Source organism: Pongo pygmaeus, chromosome 3, assembly GCF_028885625.2.
Source record: "Pongo pygmaeus isolate AG05252 chromosome 3, NHGRI_mPonPyg2-v2.0_pri, whole genome shotgun sequence".
NCBI lineage: Eukaryota > Metazoa > Chordata > Mammalia > Primates > Hominidae > Pongo > Pongo pygmaeus.
In genome coordinates this window covers 120,726,855-120,751,381 of record NC_072376.2, presented here as the reverse complement: position 1 = coordinate 120,751,381, position 24,527 = coordinate 120,726,855, and the positions used below count along the sequence as shown (strand labels likewise).

The following is a 24,527-nucleotide window of genomic DNA, read 5'->3' as shown; positions in this document are numbered from 1 at the left end:
TAGAATGAGTTCACCACCTGTACAAGCTTTCTTCTCAACCTCAAATCCCACCCAACAAAATGGTTATTTACTTCTCCTGTTTTGTAATCAGTACCCCCTGAATGTTTAGTAATTATGTTATTATATTGGTTTAAAGTTATGGAAAAATGAGTTTTACACCAACAAACTGGAAAAAAAAAAAAAAAAGAAAGAAAGAAAGCCAGAAATCCCCCATTGCCCTGCAAATGTAAAGCAGTCAGAGGACTTGTCTTGAAGACATCGATAATAAGAAATTACCTTAGGGTTTTCTGCAAACTTCTTCTTTGCCACTTTCCTAAGGCTTTCCTCAATTCCCTTTTTGGATTTTGCCAGGATGTCCTCTGTCTGGTCTACCAACACTACTGTGTGACCAGTTGCTGCAGCAACCTAGAGCAACAAAAGAACAATTTCTTTTTAAAAGAAAGAAAACATAACACGCACACGCACACACCCCACCCCCAAAAACAGTGGCATTTCATATTCCACATGAATTCTACTACCATTCCATTCAAAATACTGAGTGAACATACGTCAACATTAACTAAACACACACTTCTTGCCAGGCACTGTTCTAAACCCTTTATATTGAATACAACAAATTCTTGAAACAACTGTAGAAGGTTAAGAAGCGTCCCTATGGTCACTCAATGGGTAGACAGCAGAGCCGGAATCTGAATCAAAGCCCTGAAGGCCACGCTCTAAATACTTCTCTGTACTGATTTTAACACTGCACTGTTCCACTCAGGGGCCACTAGCTACATGTGGCTATTTAAATTAATTGGAATTAAGTAAAATTAAATATTCAGTTCCTCAGTGGCACTAGCCATATTTCAAAGTGCTCAGCAGGCTGTTCCCAGAGCACCCACTCCCCAGCCACCATCCTTTTCTCCTTGGAACTGGCACCCCTTGTGCAGTTTGGCCTCTTGGCCCTTCTCTTCTGCAGCCCTTAAATCAGTAATAGGTAAGACTAAACTCTAATAATGGTGGCAAAAAGACTCCTGTCCCCAAGGGCTATTTGGTGACAAGACTCCCATGAAAATGAAGTCTTTGGGATCAGCTAATTTAGGATGGGCAATTCCCTGCCTTCACCATGCCACCCTGGCTGAGGGAGGAATCCTAGGGTAAGGGGAATGTTTAGTGAAGCTGCCCAAGCTCACACACAGCCAGCTTAGCTTAGTCACAGTGAGTGACAAATCAATCCCTATTTCATCACTGTCTGGCAATAGCTTCAGCAAGGATCATGGAATAGGTATTGTGGCTAAAAGCAGATCATTGGGTCACCTTCATCACCCTACAGGCATGTGTAAGTGAATTAGTTCAGGCCAGAAGCAAGAGGACAGGCATGACCTAATATAATCATAAATGATGCAAGAGGACAGCAGAACTGAGATATCCCTCAGGATCTGAGAAGCCTCCTGCAAAACCATTGCTTTGGAACCTCAATGACACCAACAGTGTGCAGGAGAGGGGCAAGTTATCTGAAATGAACTTGCCCAGAGAAGAACAAGGAGATGACAGAAATAGTCCCAAACCATGGTCGTGATATAAGATTTTTGAAGCCAGGCAACCAAAACTCAAAAGCAGAAAACCAATGAGTAAAAGAAACACAAACAAAAGAGCAAAACCTAAAGGCAAAGACGTTCAAATGCCAAGGCAAGATTTCCAAAGAACAGTTTTCAAAATGGTAAGACAGGTTTTAAATGCAAGGTTATTTCAACTGCACTCATGGCTCCCTGAGAAAGCAGCACACGGTGGGCTCATGTCTGAGCCTGTGGACCTGCAGGCTGCATCAGCACCGTCTGGGAACCAAGGCATGAAAACACTCCCAGGACCAAAAAGTCTGACAACCAGGACTGGGCAACTGGGGCAACGGGGGATGAGTTATCTTGATACAAGGACAGAGGCAAGCAGGAAACCAGCCCATCAGCAGAAACATTCCACAGGCTGCGGGCAGGCAGCAAAGTAAAACAACGTCCCAAAAGCAAAACCCTCATCAATCCAAACCAAGTTTTCCCCTAAGTGGCAATGGACCAAGGCCCATCTAGCCAATGATTCAAATCAGTGATGCAGGTCACAATTTATTGTGTTGCAATAAACTACCACTATAGCATAACTTCAAGTGATTTCAAATTATAGTAGCATTTTCATTTTACCCATGTGCAGAGATCAACCCAATCTAAAAGTGCAAGGTTCCTTGCCATCATTTCTTACAGTAGTCATACCCTAGACACACAAGGTCAGCAACTTCTAAGGGCAACTTCAAGTCTTAATCATCTTTACAAACCCCAGTGCCCAATCCATGATCCACAGTGAGCAATCAATGCATGAACAGCATATAACCTGATGCCTGGTACATATTAGATGCTTAATAAAATATCCACAGGATTATAGGTCCAATGTTCTTTGATTAAATGTCCACATGGAGTTGGTGTTCATCTCCTACTGGTACATTAGTCTAAATGGGCCATCACAGAGATGGACTCAAGATATTAGGTAGGCTATTCCTTTCTCTCATCTGGACCATTAAAAACTGCACAACTTTTATCCCCAGACTGGTTCAACAGGCTATGGTACTCTTAAGCATGGGTGAGCAGCCATAGGCCACCTGAAGGCCACATTGTTTATTTCTGAATTATTAGTGCACTTGTCTTATTTCTTCTATGAGATCTCCAAGAGCTGAGAGAGCCAACAGAAGTCAATCTCTACCTACCCTCAGAAAGAACTTTAAGCCTTGCCGGGCACGGTGGCTCACACCTGTAATCCCAGCACTCTGGGAGGCCGAGGCGGGCGGATCACAAGATCAGGAGATCAAGACCATCCTGGCTAACACGGTGAAACCCCATCTCTACTAAAAAATACAAAAAATTAGCCGGGCGTGGTGGCGGCCCACCACTACCAGGGAGGCTGAGGCAGGAGAATGGTGTGAACCTGGGAGGCGGAGCTTGCAGTGAGCAGAGATCGCACCACTGCACTCCAGCCTGGGGGACAGAGCGAGACTCTGTCTCAAAAACAAACAAACAAACAAACAAAAACTTAAGCCTTTAAAAAGAAAAAAGCCAAATGCAGCAAAAATAAGAGGTGCCACATACTAAGCATCTACTATGTGCTGGGTTCATAATCTGTGTTTTCCAAGACTATTTCTGATTAATCCAACAACCCTAATCCATTTTATAGATGAGGAAAACTGAGGCTTAGAGAGGTTAAATAACGTGTCTAAGGCCCCAGGGCTAGTAAGTGAAACTAACACATACCACCCTCAACAAGAATCCTTCAGCTTCAATCAAATTAAAGTCACAGTAATAGCAAAAATTACTTGATAAACAAGAGCACCTATCCAGACAAATGACAGTTTCCATGTCAGCATTACAGACTCAAAAGCAACATAGGACACCCTAACCCTTTTGTGGTTCTAGGACAAGGGTTCTCAAAGTGTGGGTCATGGACCGGCAGCAACAATCATCTGGGGACTTGTTAGAAATACAAATTCTCAGACTCCACTTCAGACCCAAAGAATCAAACTCTGGGTAGGGCTCAGTGAGCTGTGGTTTAGCAAGCCTTCCAAGTGATTCTGATGCTCACCAAGGTTTCAGAACCACTGCTCTAAGATCTGTGCTCCGATCCGGCACAGATTAGAAACAACTGGGAATATTTAAAAAGCCCAAACCCCAGGCCCCACCTACAGATATTCTAATTCCTGTAGCCTGGGGTGGTGCCTAGTCATTGCTATTTTTAAAAACACCCCCAGATGCTGAGCACTGCCCTAAAATAACCTGTCGGCCCTGATCCCCACCCCTGTCTACACCAGCCACTCCTGGGTTGCCATCTGTCTCCTCAAACCACTGAAAAGCTCTAAACCAATAGAGTTCCAAAGTCTTCCTGTTGCTCTCTGAAAGTTCCAGACGCTATGCTAAAGACACTATTGGTAAGACTCCTCCCCCACACATTCCCTAAGGAAAGGTCAAGCCCCACCAGGCCTCCTGCCTGGGACTCTTTATATCAGGGTCTTGCTCCATCAGTCCTACATAAAGCTTGCTTCTTAATTCCTTTCTTGAAGGTCAGGCCCTGCACTTGCTTCCTTGACTATGTTTGTTCCAGCCCCTTTCTCTGCAATAGCGCTTTTCTAGCCTTGACCTCTGGCCACACTTGCATCTACCATCCCCTGTACAGATCCTTGATGGTCACCTGCCTGCTCCTGGCTGACTAACCACCACCTTTGAGCTTTGATCCTTTCTTCTCCACAGGCTACAATGCTGGGAGAAAATCTTGAATCTCCTAGAGAAGAAATTCCGTGAAAGACTCCACAACCAACTGAAACCAGAGCCCAATGAGGTTTGCCAGTCCTAATTAACAGCTCCCACAGAGAGTGCGTTCCAAATGCCAGACACCAGGCCTATGCTATCTCATTTAATTTTATTTAATCAGTTCTCCAAGGTCAAATGTCAATTTTAATGAAGCATCACTTTAGTTATGCAGTTTGTTCTTTCGAAACAAAATAATTATGATACTAAAATCTGGATTAAATGAGCATATGACTGTTTTTGATATTTGGAAGAGGAAAATTCATCACAGTTACCATTATGCCTATAACTAATTATTCTTCCAAAGAATGAATCCGGGCAACACACACATTTACAACATAAATACTGTACTAACCATTGTGGGGCCCCATTCTTTAGCATTCGAAGTCCTAACACCAACATTATCAAGTGCCTGTAACTGCTGCATTCTCCCACCACTTTTCTTTCTTCAACTTATGGCAAAATGTCCTTGGAGGAGACACTGTGGCTTCACTTGGCACAAATAATAATATGAACACAAATGCACATAAGGGCATGGATATCTCAGATCTCGTTAGTGATGAAACATTCAAATCATCCAGAATACACTTGTATTAATTCTAGGATCATCCAAAAAAAAGCAAATTTTAAGATTTTTTAATTTAAGTTTTAGATCCCCAAAGACCACAGTTTGAAAAACAATGGCTTGATTTAATCTTTTTGGTAACCATAAGATCAAATATTAAGAAAGAAGGTATCTTGATTAGGAGTTTCCAACACAGAAAATAAAGAAAGAAAGAAAGAAAAAAATAAGGTGTATATGGTGAGTTACAGTGTCAAATAAACATTTAAACTGAATACAGTGTTATTACTTGGTTTAACATTCCTTTTAGTACCACATAACATCCTGAAAACTAGTTTAGGGTCATCTTACCTCTTTAACAATAGCCTCCCAGCTGGGCTTCCAGCCTCCAAGCTCAGCTCTCCCAACCCTTAATATCTCCGCAGGGTCATGTTCCTTCCTCCAGCAGACACCCAGGTCTTGAAGTGTAGTAACTCCTAAGGCTGTCCTACACATGTTTCTTCAGCTGCTTCTTTTGACCTTAAAAATCTCTTTTCCATCTAACTTCTCTCTTCATTCCTTTCTTGAAAGAATTATCCCTCATTGCTGCTGAGGCCAACCTCTTTCCTATGACAGATATGGAAGTTCACGGTTATGGCTTCCAGTTACTCCTCCCGAATAAAATCTGGGGTCCTTCAAGTTTGGATTATTCATTCACAGCTTTTGGTTACATGTTGATTTGAGGCTACAAACAGAACAAGAAGTGCTAAGTTTCTCTTGGAAGCCAGGCAGCTGCACTGGAGTATACCACAACTTGGACAGCAAGGAAGCCTTTGTACAGTTTGGGTAAAAAAATGCAGAGGTTAGAAAATGCTTCCTTTTGAATGATCAAAGGTTACAGACAAAAACACTTGGCTTCTCAGAGGTGTGTGCTTTTGATCCTCTGCCCAAGACTTGTGCTCCCCTAGGGATGGACCAAAACTACCACTTAGAGCACCACGCTGCGCATGCCACTGCATTCATTCCTTCACTGACTGCGGCCTATTGACTCAACACCTGCCTTGTAAGGTGAACAAAACAAAATCCCCTACTCTCAGAGAGCTTGCACTTCTCATAAATTATCCCCTCTGATCTTCATAACTGCCTTTGGGGAAGGCACATTATTCTCACTGTCTACACATGACAGGGAGCTCAAGCTGCCTACTCACATGCCTTTCTTGACCCTGGAAGGCATGGCGGAGTCTGAGGGCAATAGCCTGAAACAGTACTGAGACAGGCAAGGGCCAGACTCCAGAGCCTGTGTGCCAAGTCGGGGATGGAAAACATTCCTTAACCTCAGCAGGCTGTCTCCTCATCTATAAAACAGGGGCAACAGGGTTGTTGGGAGGGTTAAATGGGTTAATACAAGTCAAAAACCTGCAGTGGTGCCTGGCACATCACAATAACTTGGGGGTTTTTTTTGGTTTGTTTTTTTTTTTAATTCTGGGCTGCCCCCTTCTTCTTTCTGCAACGGTCTGAGGCCTATTGTTGGATCCAGGCACAGCCTTCTAAGGTAAACTATTGTATTTTGCTTTTGATCTTACATCTTCTGATTTCATGACTTGTTTTTCAGTTTTCATTTTCAAGTTTTCCCTTCTGTGTCCTTCTATTTTTTTTACAAACGGGCTGGGATCCTGGTCCATATAAAAAGGGAGGAAGAAAAGGACCTTCCTTAATCACCTGAGGCTGGCCTTTGCTTTACCACCAAAGTCTTTAAATTACTTGGTGGCATGGTGATATGTGGAGAAACAAGCCTATAAATTGGAGTTCCTGGGTTTAAAACCTGGATATGATTTGAATGTGCTCTCTTCAAAAGTCAGGCACTGCCAATATGATAGTATTGAGAGGTGTGGCCTTTAAGAGGAGATTAGGCCATGAGGTCTCCTCCCTCATGAATGGGATTAAAGGTTTTTATAAAAGGACTTGACGGAGAAAGTTCGTCTAGCTTTCTTCCACCTTCTGCCATGTGCAGACAGCCTTCTTCCCCCTGGCAAGACACAGCAAGTAGGTCTGCACCAGACACCAATGCTGGCACCTTGATCTTGGACTTCCCAGCCTCCAGAACTATGAGAAAATAAATTTCTGTTCTTTATAAATTACCCAGTCTCAGGTATTCTGTTAATAGCAGCAAAAAAAAAAAAAAAAAAAGACTAAGACACTGATTTAGCCACTCACTCACTGTGTGACTTTGGGTGAGCTATGAAGCCTCTATGTCTTGGTTTCCTGATCTGTCATAAAGGTTAGTAACAAAGGTACCCACCTCATAGAACTGTTGTGAGGATTAAAGAAGTTAATGTGTTTAACGTGCTTAGACCAGTGCCAGGCATGTGAAGGTGCACAAAGCTTGTTAGCTGCTATTTTATTCACTACACTTGGTGCTTCTACTTTCTCCTGAGCCATTAAATTCCTAAACTCTAGTAATATGGCTTATTTCAGTCTGTTAGTGCTGCTATAACAAAATACCAAAGACTGGGTAATGTATAAACAACAGAGACCAAGATCATCAGCATGTTCAGTGTCTGGTGAGGGCTCTTCTCTGCTTCCAAGATGGTGCCTTGTTGCTGCATGCTCTGGAGCAAAGGTCCCCAACCTTTTTTGGCACCAGGAAGACATGGGAGACAATTTATTTTATTTTATTATTATTATACTCTAAGTTTTAGGGTACATGTGCACAATTTCATGGAAGACAATTTTTCCACCATCTTGCAAGGAAGAGGGGATGGTTTAGGGATGATTCAAGTGCATTACATTTATTGTGCACTTTATTTCTATTATTATTACATTGTAATATATAATGAAATAATTATACATCTCACCACAATGCAGAATTAGTGGGAGCTCTGAGCTTGTTCCGCTGCATCTAGATGGTGCCATCTGGGGATAATGGGAGACAGTGACAGATCATCAGGCATTAGATTGTCACAAGGACACAAAACCTAGATCCCTCACATGCACAGTTCACAATAGGATTCATGCTCCTATGAGAATCTAATGCCACTCTTGATCCAACAGGAGGCAGAGCTCAGGCAGCAATGCAAGTGATGGGGAACAGCTGTAAATACAAATGAAACCTTGCTAGCTGCTCACAGCCTTCTATGTGGCCCGGTTCCTAATGGGCCACGGACCAGGAGTTGGGAACCCCTGCTCTGGAGGGGATGAGCACTGTGTCCTCACATGGCAGAAGGGAAAAGAGGCAAAGTTGGTCTCTCAAGCCCCTTTAAATGGCACTAAGCTGTTCATGAATGCAGAACCCTCATGACCTCATCACCTCCTAAAGGCCTTATCTCTTAATACTGCTGCACTGGGGATTCAGCTTCGACATAAATTTTGGAGGGAACACAAACATTCCTATCAGAGTAGCTTCTTCCACCACCACTGCTGCATGAAATTAGATACAGTTGGTCCCCCCTTTATCTGTGGTTTTACTTTCTGTAGTTTCAGTTACCATCAACTATGGTCCAAAAATATTAAATGGGAAATTATAGAAATAAATGATGCATGTTTTAAATTGCATGTCATTCTGAGTAGTGTGATGCAATCTCGTATTGCCTGCTTGGGAGGAGAATCATCCCTTGGTCCAGCATATCCACACTGTATACTACCCAATCCATTAGTCACTTGGTAGCTGACTGGGTTATCAGATCAAAAAGACATAGTATATATAGGACTTGGTACTATCTGCAGTTTCATGCATCCACTGAGGGTCTAGGAATGTACTCCCTCCCCTCGTAAGGGAGGACTACTGTAACTTATCAATGGTCTACTAAATTGCTAAACTCAATGCCTGTTCTTTGGCTTCATCTTCTACAACAGCCCTGTACATTGCCAATAAAAGTTTCATTTTTGAAACTCTTCAGTTTCTTATCTGTCTGTTCCTTTTAGCCGTATTAATTGACCTCTCTTGATCTTCTAAGCCTATAAACAAGGACATCCTTCAAGGTTCTGTTTCCAATATAATTTCCATCTGAAATTCCAATCATTCTCATACTTCCAACTGTGTCTGAAACCAAAATAATCTATCTAAGCTGCAGTCATCATCTTGACCCTAAAATCAATTCTCCTTGGCCTTCATTAATGGCACCACTATTCTGTAGGTCAATTTTCAGGACAACGCTTTTTCCTTAATCCCAACCCTTAAATGCTGTCCAGAAATGTTCTATCCATTATTCAGGCCGATTTCAAATGCTACCCTCTCCATGAAGCCTTTTTCCAAATGAATGTACTTTCTATTTTGAAACCTCAGAGCTAGATTTTTACTGCTCTTATTGTACTACTTTACATCAAAGTAAACTGTGTCATTTAGATCTCTGTCTAATCTCTGCTCTTAGATTTAAAATCCCTTAATGGCAGAAATTGATTTGGTCTTTGTATCCCTTAGTACTTATCACATGCCTTGAATATGATAGCTGTTCAATAACTGCTAAATAACAAATGCTTTGGACGGTAGTAACCTGATTCTGTAGTCTTCCCCAGCCACACCACACGTCTCCCTCCTCTGTGCTATCTCATGGCTCTGTGCCCTTGTTCATGTGGTTTCCTCTGCCAGACATGTCCCTCATTGCTGCTTCATGGACTTCAACTTACCCTCCATAATCTAACATGGACACCATCTCTCATTTAGTGAAACTTCTCCCAACCCTTAGTAGAGGTAATCACTTCTTCTTTGTGCCTCTAGTGATTTACAGATGCAGCAGATCTTTTGTGCAGGAATTCAAATACTGAAAGAAAATAACTGGGTGTGGCACTGGTGTGAACTACCAATGGCTGCTCAGTTATGTAATGGCAGCCCAGTCCCCAGGATGTGAACAGAACAGAGAAATAAACACTTAACTGGTTATAGACTATTTCATGTCATAAGAATCTCACTGATTTCAGAATAAAAGTTATTAACCAACCAGAGCATAGGAGAAATCCCAGATGTGAAAGATGAATGATACACTTGAAATAGAAAAGCTAACCATACCAACCTTTTCTTCTTTAAAAAACTGATATGTAATAGCTGTACATACTTTTGGGGTCCATGTGACATTGTGATACCTGTCTAAAATGTGTAATGATCAAATCAGGGTAACTGGGATATCCAACACCCTGAACACTTATCTTCTCTTTGCCAACAGCAACTTGAGATGATGAAATCAAGATAGCACGGAGAGACCTTTCAAAAGTGCTGTTGCATCATCCACTTCAGGTTGTCAAGCTGCTGTTACCACAAATCCCAATATAGGGTGGTTAGGAACACTCCTATCTGCAGGCCAACTAGAATTTCCAGTAAATACAAATTTCATAAACATATAGGCAGTACAATGTATACATATATCTTTTTTTAACATAAGCTTTTTTAATGTCCCTTTTTCCTTAGCATAAGATATATATACACACTATATGTCATATCACATCTTAAGTATTTAAAAACCATACTGTAAGGTAAGGTATGTAAACTATTATAACTTTCATCTGTTTCAGATCAAATCCCAGATATGACAGGTAGGCTGTCTGTGCCTTCATTACAATTAGTTGTTCATACCTGTATGTCTTCCACTAGACAGTAGGTTTCTCAAGAGCAGCAATCACATCTTACTTTTTACCTGGCCTGATGTCTAGCACAAGGGAGATATTTCATACTCATGAAATGAACACTTGAATGACAGAGCTATTTTTTCATAAGCCTCAATTTGGAAATTATTTTAGAAATAAGTTCTCAAGAAGTCATGACTGGTTTTGTTGCTAGAAACCTTTATGACAAACTTTGTATAAGCTTCAAGTTACTGTAAAATTATGAGAAGTCACATTATTAGTTTGAAAAGGATAGTAAGAAAAAAAAAGGAGCTAATAGCCAGAGTCTTTAGTCAATTACCAAGTGGAAAAAATGCCACAAAAGTTTCTCTCTGTTATTTTGGTGAGCAGATTAACTGCTTTCTAGTACTGGTGGTTGTGATGCTAGGTAAAAGGGGAAATGTAGGGCAGTTGCTATGCGTTGCCCAATGCAAGATCAATATTCTTTAAGTGGTATCCAGCCCTGTGATTTCAAAATGGATGTGTGCTTAATTCACTCCAACATGTGAATGTGTCTTATACCTTTCATCCAAGAGGCTGTAAGTAAGGCCAGAGGCATGCCAACCCTGTGTCTGTGCCTGTCTGTGAGGGGCACATGTGTGAATCAGGTCAGAGATGGCCACAGACACACAAGCTCACTGCTCTCCAACACAGGTTTCTTCTCCACCACAGAAGGGAAACTAACACACCTAGCTTTTCAACTACTTTAAGAGATTGGCGAAAGCATTTATTGTTCAGGTTTATTACCTACAGATAATCAGGATCATCAATTTTGAGAGGAGGAAGACAACCCAGAGATCATTCAGTGTGGTGGCTCTCAAACGTTTTAGCCATGAACACACCTTTTTCCATAAGAATGCATATTGAAGACCAATATGTAAAACAAAGGTCAGAGAAGGAATCTTTACCAACCTTCCGGGAGATATGAAGGAGATTCATGAAATCTCTAATGTCCATCACAGTATAATGTTAAAAACCTCTGATCTATTCACACCCATTAGGATGGCTATTACTAAAAAAAAAAAAAAAAAAAAAAAAAAAAAAGAACACAACAAGTGTTGGAAAGAACATGGAGAAACAGGAACCCCTGTGCATTGTTGATGCACTGTAAAATGGTGCAGCTGCTGGGAAAAGAGTACAGCAATTCATCAAAAATTATATACCCCAAAATATTGAAAACAGCCACTTGAACAGATATTTGTACAATCATGTTCAAGCAGCATTATTCACAATAATCAAAAAATGAAAGCAGCTCAAGTGTCCACTGATAGATGAATGGATAAACAAAATGTGGTCTATGCATACAATGGAGTATTACTCAGCTGAAAAAGGACGGGGATTCTGGCACATGCTACAACATGGATGAACCATGAAGATACTATGCTGAGTGAAATAGGCCTGTCACAAAAGGACAAATATTATATGATTCCACATATATGAAGTAACTAGAATAGTTAAATTCATAGAAACAAAGCAGAACAGTGGTTGCCAAGGGATGGGAGCAGGGAGAATGGCGAGTTGCTGTTTAATGGGTACAGAGTTTCAGTTTTGCAAGATGAAAATAATTCTGGAGATGGATAGTGCTGATGATTACACAACAATGTGAATGTATAAGGCCACTGAACTGTACCCTTAAAAATGGTTAAGAGGGGCTCGGCATGGTAGCTCACACCTGTAATCCCAGCACTTTGGGAGGCCAAGGCGGGTGGATCACCTGAGGTCAGGAGTTCGAGACCAGCCTGTCCAACATGGCAGAACCTCGTCTCTACTAAAAAATACAAAAATTAGCCGGGCGTGGTGGCGGGCGCCTGTAATCCCAGCTACTTGGGAGGCCGAGGCACGAGAATTGCTTGAACCCGGGAGGCAGAGGTTGCAGTGAGCCAAAATCATGCCACTGCACTCCAGCCTGATGACAGAACGAGATTCTGTCTCAAAAAAAAAAAAAGGTTAAGAGGGTAAATTTTATGTTATGTATATTTTACCACAACTGAAACAAAAACAACCTATAATTAGCCAGGCATGGTGGCACATGCCTGTAATCCAAGCTGCTTGGGAAGCTGGGGCAGGAGAATCACTTGAACCCAGGGGGGTTGAACCCGGAGGTTGCAGTGAGCCGAGACTGTGCCACTGCACTCCAGCCTGGGTGACAGAGTGAGACTCCGTCTCAAAAAAACAAAAAGATATGTCATACATATAGGCAATAGTGTTCCATCTGAAATGCAGTTGTGTGTGAGGTACTTCTGTCTGTGTCACTTACTCCACCAAATTTCCATGGCTCCCCATGACCAAATCAAGCTTAAATTCTACAAATGGCATGCAAGGCCCTTAAAGGACTGGGATTCACCTCCTCTCCAGACACACCACTCACTGTTGCCTCATGCATGACAGTCTTAACACCACCACAAAGCCAGTAGCTCCCTACATCTGCCTCTCAACTCCAGCCCTTCTCTTGGCCTCACCTTCTCCCCACCTTCACCTATTAACTAAGCCTAAAAATCAGCCAGGTGTGGTGGCTCACACCTGTAATCCCAGCACTTTGGGAAGCTAAGGCGGGCAGATCATGAGGTCAGGAGTTAGAGACCAGCCTGACCACCATGGTGAAACCCTGTCTCTACTAAAAATACAAAAATTAGCCAGGCGTGGTGGTGCACGCCTGTAATCCCAGCTCCTCGGGAGGCTGAGGCAGAAGAATTGCTTGAACCTGGGAGGTGGACACTGCAGTGAGCCAAGATCGCTCCTCTGCACTCCAGCCTGGGTGACAGAGTGAGACTCCGTCTCAAAACAAAACAAAACAAAGAATCATTTCCAGATAGTAAGCCTACTCTCCAAGATCCTCTCAGCCCTAAGCTAGATGTCCCTCATGTGCCCTGTAACATCCTTGCATCTGTGTACCACAGTACCTACCAAATTGTGTTATAGTAATCTGAACTCCTCTACTGTAGGCTCCTGACCAAATGTCATTCATCTTTGTACACTGAGAACCTAGACCCTGCCGGGCTGTGGCTGGCCCTCAGGGAATGTTGACTGAATAAACACATTTGTTGGTAAAGTCAAGATGAGACCTGGTGGCTCTTTCCACTGCTGTAGCTGATGGCCTCTCCTGATAACGTAAGCTCTTATTTAGAAAATAACTGCAGAGAAACAAGTACAATTCATTCTCCTGAGTCATGCAGTAACACCCAAGTTACCGCCAACTTTCTGGGATGGAGAAGGCAGTGGAGAAATGAACAGCTAAAAAAGAAAGGCCTTCTTTTTCTCCTTTCATAGACATTTGTTATTTTTACAACAAATGAGGAGGACTCTTCCTGGCAGTTTAACTTGAGTGACCACAATTTAAATCAACCCATTGAGAACTCACGTTTTATATTACAGTGACCTACATGCTGGTAAGACCTTGAGGACAAGCAGTCTGTAATGGAAAAAAAAAATATTTGAAGGCTATGTCGTCAGCTCCATGACTTTTCTAGGCCTGGTGGAAGGCAGGCTCAGCCAGAGAGGAAATATTTTTAGACACGGGTGCTTCAGAGCTGTAAAAATAGCCTAAGTGACTAGCACATTTGTCAAAGCCCCAGAGTACTCTGACCACAGGACCAAGTAAACATGCCAAGCAGAAGCACACTGGATTTATTTATCTTTGTAAATGTATCAAGAAGATTTGAAGCAGCTTTCTCTGAAGCACAACTTGAGTGGTGAGTCTACGAGACCTACATCAACTGGCGTGGTGACTGGTCTCCCTCCCATCTCCTTCCTCAACAGTTCCACTGGATGTCCCATGTGCCCAGACACTATAAGGAGGGCCACCGTTTTCATCCTCTCTCCAGAAAATCCCAAAGTTATGCAAACTATCTACAACACATGATTTCTGACTTTCTCCAGATCCCCAGAATAAGTAGACTGAGTCAGGGCTCCCTGAGGCCAACTGTGCTTCAGAGGCTGCAGCGCCTTAACAGCAAGGCCTGCCTTTTACGGTTGTCATGGTTTGATCCAGAGAGGAAAAAAGTCATATGTCAGTTGCATCTCTCAGGGCTGGCATTTCTGGGTTTATGATTGTCTCTGGTTGTGTGATGTCTTGAAATCTGCCATCAGCACAAGTTGTCTTCCCTGACTTCAACAATTAGCAAAAGGTGTTCTGTTGAGGATGTCAACCACCACCACCACAACCAGCTGGTTTGTTCCTTTTTTTTTTTTTTTGAGAAGGAGTCTTGCTCTGTTGGCCAGGTTGGAGTGTAGTGGTGTGATCTTGGCTCACTGCATCCTCTGCCTCCTGGGTTCAAGCAATTCTTCCACCTCAGTCTCCTGAGTAGCTGGGACTGCAGGCGTGTGCCACCATGCTCAGCTAATTTCTGTATTTTTCGTAGAGACAGGGTTTAACTTTGTTGGCCAGGCTAGTCTCGAACTCTTGACTTCAAGTGATCCACTCGCCTCAGCCTCCCAAAGTGATGGGATTACAGGCGTGAGCTACCACGCCTGGACTGGTTTTTTCTTCAAACAGTTAAATTAATTGGCCAGACTCCTTTATTAGACTTCGAATTTTACATTTCAAAAAGTATTTCTAAAAGGCAAAGAAAGCGTGCACCCATTTTTAGACTAGAATTGTGTTACATAGTTTTTTTTAAATTCAGTAAGTGTGTAGGTTTCATAATAACCCAGATAACCTCTCCCAGACTTCTCACCTCCCACAAATTCTGAAAAGGTAAAGGGATAACCAGACATGTCAACAGCATCGTTATATTTAAGAATCCCTGGAAGATGTTGCTATGATGGACACTTTCCGGGTAGAGGAGAGTTATAAATCCAAATGTCTCTCCAGGAAGACTAATATGACAATGTTTGCCATTATGAGTGGGTTTTTTCTTTTAGTTTTTGCTGAAAGGACCAATTAAGAGGCTCCCATGGCAATTCAGGTTAACACACCTGGTCTAGGAACTGCAAAGGAGAGGGCAGGGGAAAGAGTTCTCCCCTGACTGAAAAGTTACAGAGCCTTTTCTGGTATGGAGACACTGATTGTGATCCCATCTTCAGAGTACATGTGGCTGGAAGAACAACTGCAGCAACAGGAGGGGCAAGCTCTCTGGAAAAAGCTGGAGGGGTAAGAGGGAGGGAACATAATGAATTAGATCTTGGCAGGTGAGTCTGAGTCTACCATGGGCAGAAGGGTGGCAGCACAGCACCCTGAGGTAGATGACCAGCAGGCAGACTAACTTTGAGTCCAGAGCCAAGGAGACGTCAACCTGGGATGTACTGATTCCAGAGAGCCACAGAGGATCCCCTGCCATGGATGCCACACTTCTCCCCACAATACAGCACACGCCAGAGGTGCAGGCAGAACTGAATTCAGGCTTGGGGATTTACAGGCAGCAGAACAGAAGAGAAACTCAAGTTCTGGCCCCAGCTCTGCCTCTGACCATTGACCCCAGGAACCATCTCTGCAGGGGTGATTATTATAACGGTTACATGAAATTAAATAAATCAAAATTCTTTGAACAGAATAAAGTGTCATATTTTGTAGAGTGGTTTTAGCTCTACAAAAACCAGTAAACGGTACACAGATTATCTTTCTCAACAACCCACACAAATAAGTCTTAACATCTTTAGAATTGCTGAACTCCCTATATCAAAACTCTTCCAACAGTGAAGACAATCTAAGAGAAATCCTCACTAGATCAGGTTTGATAGGTCTATGTGAAAGCAGCTAATATTTATCAGACAGTTACTATCAAATACACTAATGCTATTCTAGGAGCTTGTATATTAGTTCATTTAACTTTCACAACTGTGAGGTGAGTCTCATTATTCCCAGGTAAGTAAAGAGGCAGAGAGGAGTTAAGTGATTTGCCCGAGGTTCCTAAAGGCAGGATAGGAAGGCTAGCATCTAAACCCTGGCAGGGACCTCATAGCCTGTACTTTTGAGATTAGAATAGCACTACCAGAAATAATAACATCATGAATATAACAGGGGGAGCCACAGAGAACATCCACATTATCTTCCTGTGGTCCCAGCAGAACTAGAGAGTGAGGTGTGTGTGCCTACCACAGATAAGGAAGAGAGAAGGGAGAGGAGAAGAAAGAAGAAACTCAAGCAACGGGCAAGTGACTAAAGCTGGAGGCAGGACATGGCAGGAAAACGCCAAAACCTGACTGACTGAAGTGCCATTTCTGCTCTAAAAAATGTCCAAACATATCCCAATAGCATTATTTTCTGTTGCCTGTGAGCCCTACCTCTTCTACCCTCTGGGAATGACAGTATCTCCAACCTCACCCCGAGTCCAATAACTAATATGCTAATAGAGGGTAGTTCTACATCCCAGTACCTCAACCAAGAGCAGAGAACAGCCCAACAAAGATAAGCAACAACTCGGGAAGTGGGGGGAAAACTTCATAACAAACAGACACATCTCATGCCCTTCAGCAGGAAGGTAACAACTGGGAGTACAAATATTCCCTCCATAAGGAACAGTCAAAAGGAGAGAGCGTACAGCCAGGTAACTGTGCCGGTCTCCTGTGATCCTGAAACTTCTCCTAGGCGTCTGTACTGCTTTGCAAGCAAAGCAGTACTGTACTGTACAGCTCAACAGAGCTGTATTCACAGTAGAAGAGAATAAAGCTAAAAAAATATGAAACAACTCTGATCTCTCTCTTTTTCAGCATCAGAAAATGCAGATATGGGGGCAAGAAGAAGAGATGAGAGAACAAATCCAGTGGCTGGGGAGAAGCTTTCAGGTCTACCTGAATCCTTATCAAACATGGTAGAGTCACACAAAATGCCTGCAATGTAGCAGGCTCTCCCTGCCCTTACTTTGTTTGTAATAGCCAAAGAAGCTCTCTCTAGAAAAAATATGCACCTTCTGCTTTTTAAAAAGGAGAAAAAAAAAAAAAAAAGCAAGCTTTGGGAGAGAAGAACCTATCCCCAACCTCCTTTAAGATGCAAACTTTCTCACTTCCTCAAAGAAGAGTAGTGCACTAAAAAGAAGGTTGCACCGGAGAGCACATGAAGTGTCTCAAGGGGGACATCTGAAGTGCCCCTTTCCCAGGGGGCCCATCGGCTCCTCACAAGTAATCTAATGAAAGCTATGCATTCTCTCTGGGCTCCTCATATGAAAAAACCCAATGTATGAAGCAAAGCCTAGAAAGGATTCAATACTGGAGAAACGCACACAGCTACCAGCTTTCTTCCTTTCTTGTTTTCCTCTTTATAAAGCAAAAAAACAACTTGTCCCCCACTCAAGGCTCATTTAATCCTATAAGCTTCTTTGCTGGCCTAAGTATCCAGTGAAGATAAATTAGCAACCAAAACCAAGTCAGAAGTGTATAATAAGCAAACACATGAAACAAGTTAACTTTAAATATTAACCTGCAGTCTAAGGGATTTTTTTTTTTTAATTTAAAACAAACAAAAGAAATGACAGGCAAAGTAGATACTCTCGGAAAATACACATGTACAAATGGCCTGTGCTCTGATCAAATGTAATTAAGCACTGAACTTGTCTTAAATTGCTTAATTGCTTGAGAAATGCATCAGGCTCCCATAAAATCTATTTAAATATTTTTTCATCCTTCTGAGCACAAACTGAAACACGTGTTTAAAATGACAAAACTATTAAAATTATAAGCAGAACTGCACCTTCACTAACATTAAAACTACGTCAGAAAGTTCAAGAAAATTAAGCTAATGAAAATCAGTAACATAACCTTGATACTAGTTTGTGATTGTACTTTTATGGCTTTACTAAAGTTTAACAATAAAATGGGGGGTAAGTAAAAAGTGTTCTCCCTCCTTTCAGAGGTCCCTGAAAAAACATACCCGCTGCAGCATCAGTGGGTATATGCATTCAAGATTAAGCAAGATGGAACAGGAAATCATGACCAATATTCTCCATCTAAACATTACAGGCCTACCTCAGCAGCTGTGATCAGGATGGGAGTGGATATGAGGGGAAAAGGGCAAAAGGACTGGACAACTGCAATGAAGATGATGATTATTAATTTTATTTATGTTTTTGAGACGGAGTCTCGCTCTGTTGCCCAGGCTAGAGTGCAGTGGTGCGATCTCGGCTCACTGCAACCTCCACCTCTCAGGTTCAAGAGACTCTTCTGCCACAGCCTTCCAAGTAGGTGGGACCACAGGCGCATGCCACCATGCCTGGCTAATCTTTTTGTATTTTTAGTAGAGACGGGGTTTCACCATATTGGCCAGGCTGGTCTTGAACTCCTGACCTCAGATGATCTGCCCGCCTCAGCCTCCCAAAGTGCTGGGATTACAGGCTTGAGCCATCATGCCAGGCCGAAGATAATTATTATAAAGGCAGCTAACTTTCTGTGAACTCTTATTATACGCCAGACACTGTGTAAGTGCTTGACATATGCTAATTCATTCAATTCTCTCCCTAGGAGGCCAGTACTAGTATTAGTCTACTTTAGAGATGAGAAAACTGAGACACAGAGGTAAAGTAACTTTCCCATGTTAACACAGCATGAGGCAGAGCTAGCATGCAGACCATCCAACTTCCTATATTGAACTGTAGCCCATCTGTACTCAAAACACATCAACTAATTCGTCTCTGGCACTCAATAAGCAAAACAAATTTACCCTATGCCAAAAGCTGTTGGTCAAGGAGCATAAAGAATGAAGCAATACTGCCTAGAACTGCGTGCTACAGGGTAGAGTGCAAAACCAGATCAGCTAAACCGCTGCAAAGCATCACAAATGTTTTACAGGATTGGAGCTGTCAACTAAAGTAACTGAGGTTTTTCCAAACTGTGTTACATAAGGATGGAACTACTGTTTCTTATGGTCATCCGCTTTATAGACTTCTGGCCTTTATAACCTTTCAGAATGACAGTTCCATTATGTGTCCAGCCTATGGCATAAATAGCTTTTCTTTCCCTTAAGTTTCAAAAGGCACTCCCTGGTCCACCTATTTAAGAGTTTGATTGACAAGCACAAGCCTGTGTTCTCCATTAATGTCAATCATTGCTCCTTACTCCTTTGTCAGGTGAAAGCTCCAACACCATACCTGTAATTTTAGGTATTGCCCCTATGTCTTTTAATGCAACACAACATCCATTTTTGGCCTATGATGGATGCAGCATTCAAAGAACTAAGCACCATGATTTTCTACAAAAGTTGAAGTGACGCTTTCTACTTAGTTTCTAATCCTTTTCCACTGCTGTCTTCAAGGACACCAGCCACAAGTTTCTGGATCCATTTCCCATAATGTTCCTGGAGGCTGCTTAAGGCCCTAATATTTTGTTCCTAAGATGTTGTTAAAATGTTTCTAAAAAACACATTGTTCTATTCCTGCTCACAACAAATATCACTCTCACAGCCTTGGGTGATTTTGGTGGAGCCTGGGAATACAATCGTACTCAAACTAAACTTCCTCTTGAGTATAACCTGTGGAACTTTTAGGTTAAAGGGAGTTACTCCTCCCAGTCCACATACAATATAGATTATGGGGATACTATAACCTAGCAGCCAGGGGATCCACACAATAAAAAGGGCAATGTATGTCCAAAATTATGGTCTCAGAAGAAATGGGAGACTGTAAGAAGTCATATAAATAAAACATAACAGGGGTATAGCTTTCAGAAGAAAATGCAATCAAATAAAGACGTTGTAAAAAACTTGCCAAGGAGAAGAAAATTGAGATATATAATACCTAATAGTAAAAGGTTTTTTTGTTTTTGTTTTTAAAAAGCAAGCATGAAAGCGTGGACTTGGTTGGAAACAAGACATTGAAAAAGTAAACTCTCTCATGACTTGTAGCCACAGTAGTACTGTCCCCAAGAAAAACTAGATGACTATAACCGCCTTCCCCCACAAACGAAGTTGCAAAGGACTGAAATGCTAAGAATATAATCAGCTAGGATACGAAAACCATGGTTCTCCAATGTGAGCTGAAATGGAATAATTAAAAAAAAAAAAAGTACAAGCATTACAGTAGCCAGGTAATCAATCACTCGCACAGCTGAGCCTGAACCACAGCTCAGCAGAACAATGGAAAAGCCCTGAAGATGTACAATGGATAAAAGACTTGTTCAGGCTGGGCGCAGTGGCTAATGCCTGTAATCCCAGCACTTCGGGAGGCCAGGCGGGCGGATCACCTGAGGCCAGGAGTTCGAGATCAGCCTGACCCACAAGGTGAAACCCTGTCTCTACTAAATATATAAAATTAGCCGGGCGGGGCGCCTGTAATCCCAGCTACTCGGGAGGCTGAGGCAGGAGAATCGCTTGAACCCGGGAGGCGGAGGTTGCAGTGAACCGAGATCGCGCCATTGCACTCCAGCCTAGGTCAAAGAGACTCCGACTCAAAAAAAAAAAAAAAAAAAAAAAAAAGAGAGAGAGAGAGACTTATTCCGCTGCAGCGCCAAAATCGCAAGCTCAGAACTCTGCACAGACGGCACTATTTCAAAGGTCAAAACCAAGACCTCAGCAATCTTCCATTAGGTGACTTTACAAAGTGCTACAAAAGTCATGACTATTACTATTCTTTACAACCTAGCAAGCGAAGGAAAGACCGGGAAGAGCCGGGAGGCCGTTTAGGAGAGAAAACTACTTTGACAAAGACTGCACAATTACAGAATAAAAATCAAAAATAACTGATAAAATTAAAACTGATCGCAGTTCATGTCTTTGGCAGCAAACTCCCGTTTGAGCCGAGCAGCAAAAAACGCGTTATGCCTGAACCTTGTGCACATATAATTTTCTTCTCTCGCACTGCCCGCTTCCAAAATGCATTCACCGCCACTCTCCGTGGAACCTTCAGCAGGCCCTGGGGGCGGCCAGAATTTTCCAAACGAGGAAGCTGAGGATCGGCCCAGAACCCTGAATTCTGAGGGGAGTGAGACTTGGGCCCTCACAGGCCCAGACGCGAGATATTTCAACTACACCGGGGAGGGGCGGGGTGAAAACTCCCGAGTGTCGGGCTGGCGCAGGCCCCTCGCGGCCGGTCCCGCCAGCGCTTCCACCTCAGGGTGGGCGGCCAAGCGCGTGGGCACGCTGCAGGGAGGGCCGCTCACCTGGGCAATGCCGGCGCCCATCAGCCCGCCGCCGATGACCGTCACGTGCTTGACGATTATCTTCTTGGCCGAGGCCGAGGCGGTGGACGAGGAGGACACGGAACGCATGAACTGCCTGGTGACGAAGGCCATGGTGTGGCAGCGGCGGCGACAGCGAGGAGACGCGGGCGGGGAAGACGCGCGAGGCCAGCAGCCGAGGAAAGCCAGACTCTGGGGGCGGGGACCTACGCGGCCCTGCCGCCCGCGCGCCCCCGGCGTCACCGTGGCGTCACAAGGCGGGGGCGGGGCCTCGAGTCCTGCTCTGCCCATTGGCCCGGGCTGTAACGCCCCAGCGCTGAGCGGGTATACACACGAGGGCTCGCCGCTGTCAGCAGCCCCAGCCCGAGTGAGCGCGGGCTTGAGACCTGCTGAGCAGCGGGACCTGGCGGCTGGCGTTCTGGTATGGGGCCGAGAACAGACCCTTCTTCTGAAAAGCCACTGGCCCCTTGTTCTATGAAGTGAGTGGTGTTGACTCTGTAAATGCTATCCTTTGATGACGTGTGCATATCTAGGCTCTGAAGAAATATGTGCTGCTTGGCTGTGTTGGTAATGGACCCAAAATGTGCACCGTTGGTTGATGTCACCAAATAATCGACTCGGGATTATTTTAATCCCGTTGACAGTGATTGTTTCCCCTAAAAAGGAAAGAAATGTAGACTGCGAACACCCAAAACAAATGTCTAGTGACCCATGAGTTATAATGCAAAAATCAGGCTCAGGGAAGGTAAAGGGAGAGTTGACCTTTAGTTACCCATCTTGACGTTGGACGTCTATCAATACAGTGAACATGTGGACGGTTTAAGGTCATAGAGCAACCTTTCTGGAATAACGAATACTATTAGAAAGCATAGGAAGGAAATGTCTTGTCAAATAATGGAAGACTGGATAGCAGCTTGGCCAATCTTCTCACTCAGGTGAATGCTTTCTAATTACTGTAACTTAGTGATATAGGATTCTTATTAATTTATTTGCATTATGTTTAAATATTGTTAACAAGAAAAACTTTAAACAAATTAAGTTTAGCAGAGTTTATTTGAGTAAAGAAACCATGAATCAGGTAGTATCCTGAGCCAGTAAAGGTTCAGAGAGCTCCAGCCCCTAACAGTGGGCAAGCCGCGTTTATAGACAGTATTTTTTGCAGCCTGTAATGGGCTAAAACCTCCGCTGCAGTGATTGGCCAAGACTTGGCCACTTGTTAGAAGAACATACTCTCAAGTTACATTGCAGTTGATTTACATATTAAGTTTGATTATGCTTTGCTAGGTAGGGAGGCAACTTTAGGCCAGATTTAATTTAATAACAGTTTCCTCCTTTGGGTCAGCCTCTCAGTTTTACGAGATTGACCAGAACCTTGTTTTGTCTCAGTATGGAAGTCACAATGTCAAATTAGTTGAGTGATTATACTTTCTTCATGTTGTTACTCTAACTGTAATAACACCATTTGGTGTACAAAGGATGGCTGCATAGAGACGTTGAAGACTCTCGAGGGGAAACAACACGTCAGGGAGACTATTATGGCCACAAGAAGGAGTATAGCAATAAACTGAGGTACACACCTTAACAGGAGTCTCTGCAAACTGAACTGATCAAAATCAAACAATTCAAAGTTCAGGCAATAAAGATAGTTCAAAGTATTTGAGTCCAATTGATCATAGTCTAATTTAGGGCATTATGGCGATTACAGACTGTTAGAAATGCTTGTTTCTTGGTGCCATAAAGAAATAGCACTTGAACATAAATTTAATTTCTTTAGCAAGGCCATTTTTACTTTCTGCGGAAAGAGTACACTTGCCAGCAGTTTTGCCACAAGAGTACACCGAACAAAGTAGGCAGGGTCATTTATAACCTGACGTGTCCACCTTACTCTTGTGTCTGGTTTCCATTGGCTGGAACGGGACTTCACATTCTGTATTTGTCTTGATTGGCTAGCAACTTAGAAATTCTTAAAAGAGGCAAAGGCAGATGAGAACAAAGGAAGGAGGAAGTAACTTGTGGAATGCTGAGAAGGGAAAAACACCTCTAAATAAGGAAGAGGAACAGGCTATGACCTAATGCCCACTTGGACCAGTATAAGCATGCCAGGGCAAATAATTAGGCTAAATTGTGGGAGCTAAGAACATAAAGTACATTGATTTCTTTATTACAGCTAGCAGATATTTAAGAATGTTAGCACAGGTCTTTGAATAAATTTTGCTTCTAAGAGAGGTTACTATTTATTCCTAATTGGATGAGGAGGAAAGTCTTTGAAGAGGAACCTCTACTTTACTTTTTACAAGGACCATAGTTCACTGAATGACCTGATTCAGCCTTATGGCCTGATTTAAAGAGGTATCCATTTTTGTAGTTAGCCTGGTAACACAAGTTATAATAACCTGGAGACCCACTAAAGAAGCATAAAGATTAGAAAAGTTTGGAATAGCCTAGCTTGCCTTTCACTACTCAGGATGCATACAAATCAACCATTAGCTGCTCCCATAAATGTATCATGTGTTCCTTTCCCCTGAGAAGTTTCCTTAATATATTCAGTGGCAGTGTTTAGAGAAACAGCAGTATCTGCCACGTTTTAAGTTAAGTTTTCTGTAGTAGTAAAAGTAGAGGAAAAATAAGTGCAACATTCAGTTTTATTCAGCACCATGCAAAAGCCCCCAGCATGAGCAAAGAGGAGATCCAAAGTTGTGTAATGCTCCATGAAGTGTTTGTTGAACACAAATGTTTTGATCCACTGAGAACATTTGAGTAGCTTCTACCCTCTGAACCCCTAGGAGGTCTGACTGGCTACAAATTCAAGATTTTCCCCAATTTACAGATTAGTTTCAAATTCCATACAACAGGCACCCTGCTAATGCCAAAGAGTAAGTTCCAGCACCTCCATTGGAACCTTTCCTCAGTAGAAACTAACTTATCTTCATCTATTTTTAGGTTGGTGCTTACTTTGGTTATTGACTGCTTTAACCTCTGATTACGAAAGGTATTATGGGAACTTTCAGAGAAGGCTATTGGGATGTAGGAGCGAGCCAGGC

At 42.7% G+C, this 24,527-nt stretch overlaps 1 protein-coding gene across 2 annotated transcripts in view; it reads right to left on the bottom strand.

Annotated features, from left to right (window-relative positions):
• The window catches only part of HADH (hydroxyacyl-CoA dehydrogenase), a 47,043-nt gene extending 25,114 nt beyond the window's left edge, over positions 1 to 21,929 (bottom strand). The window contains exons 1-3 of one of the 2 annotated variants that reach the window (XM_063663962.1): positions 7,713 to 9,261; positions 5,230 to 5,688; positions 277 to 405 (exon numbers count right to left, since the gene is read on the bottom strand). In XM_063663962.1, coding sequence (XP_063520032.1) covers positions 277 to 405; positions 5,230 to 5,373 — 273 coding nt within the window. In that variant the 5' untranslated portion in view covers positions 5,374 to 5,688; positions 7,713 to 9,261. Of the gene's footprint in view, positions 1 to 276; positions 406 to 5,229; positions 5,689 to 7,712; positions 9,262 to 21,468 lie in introns of those variants that run through there. The other variant, XM_054486662.1, reaches the window with a different exon arrangement.
• Between the last annotated feature and the right edge of the window lie 2,598 nt (positions 21,930 to 24,527).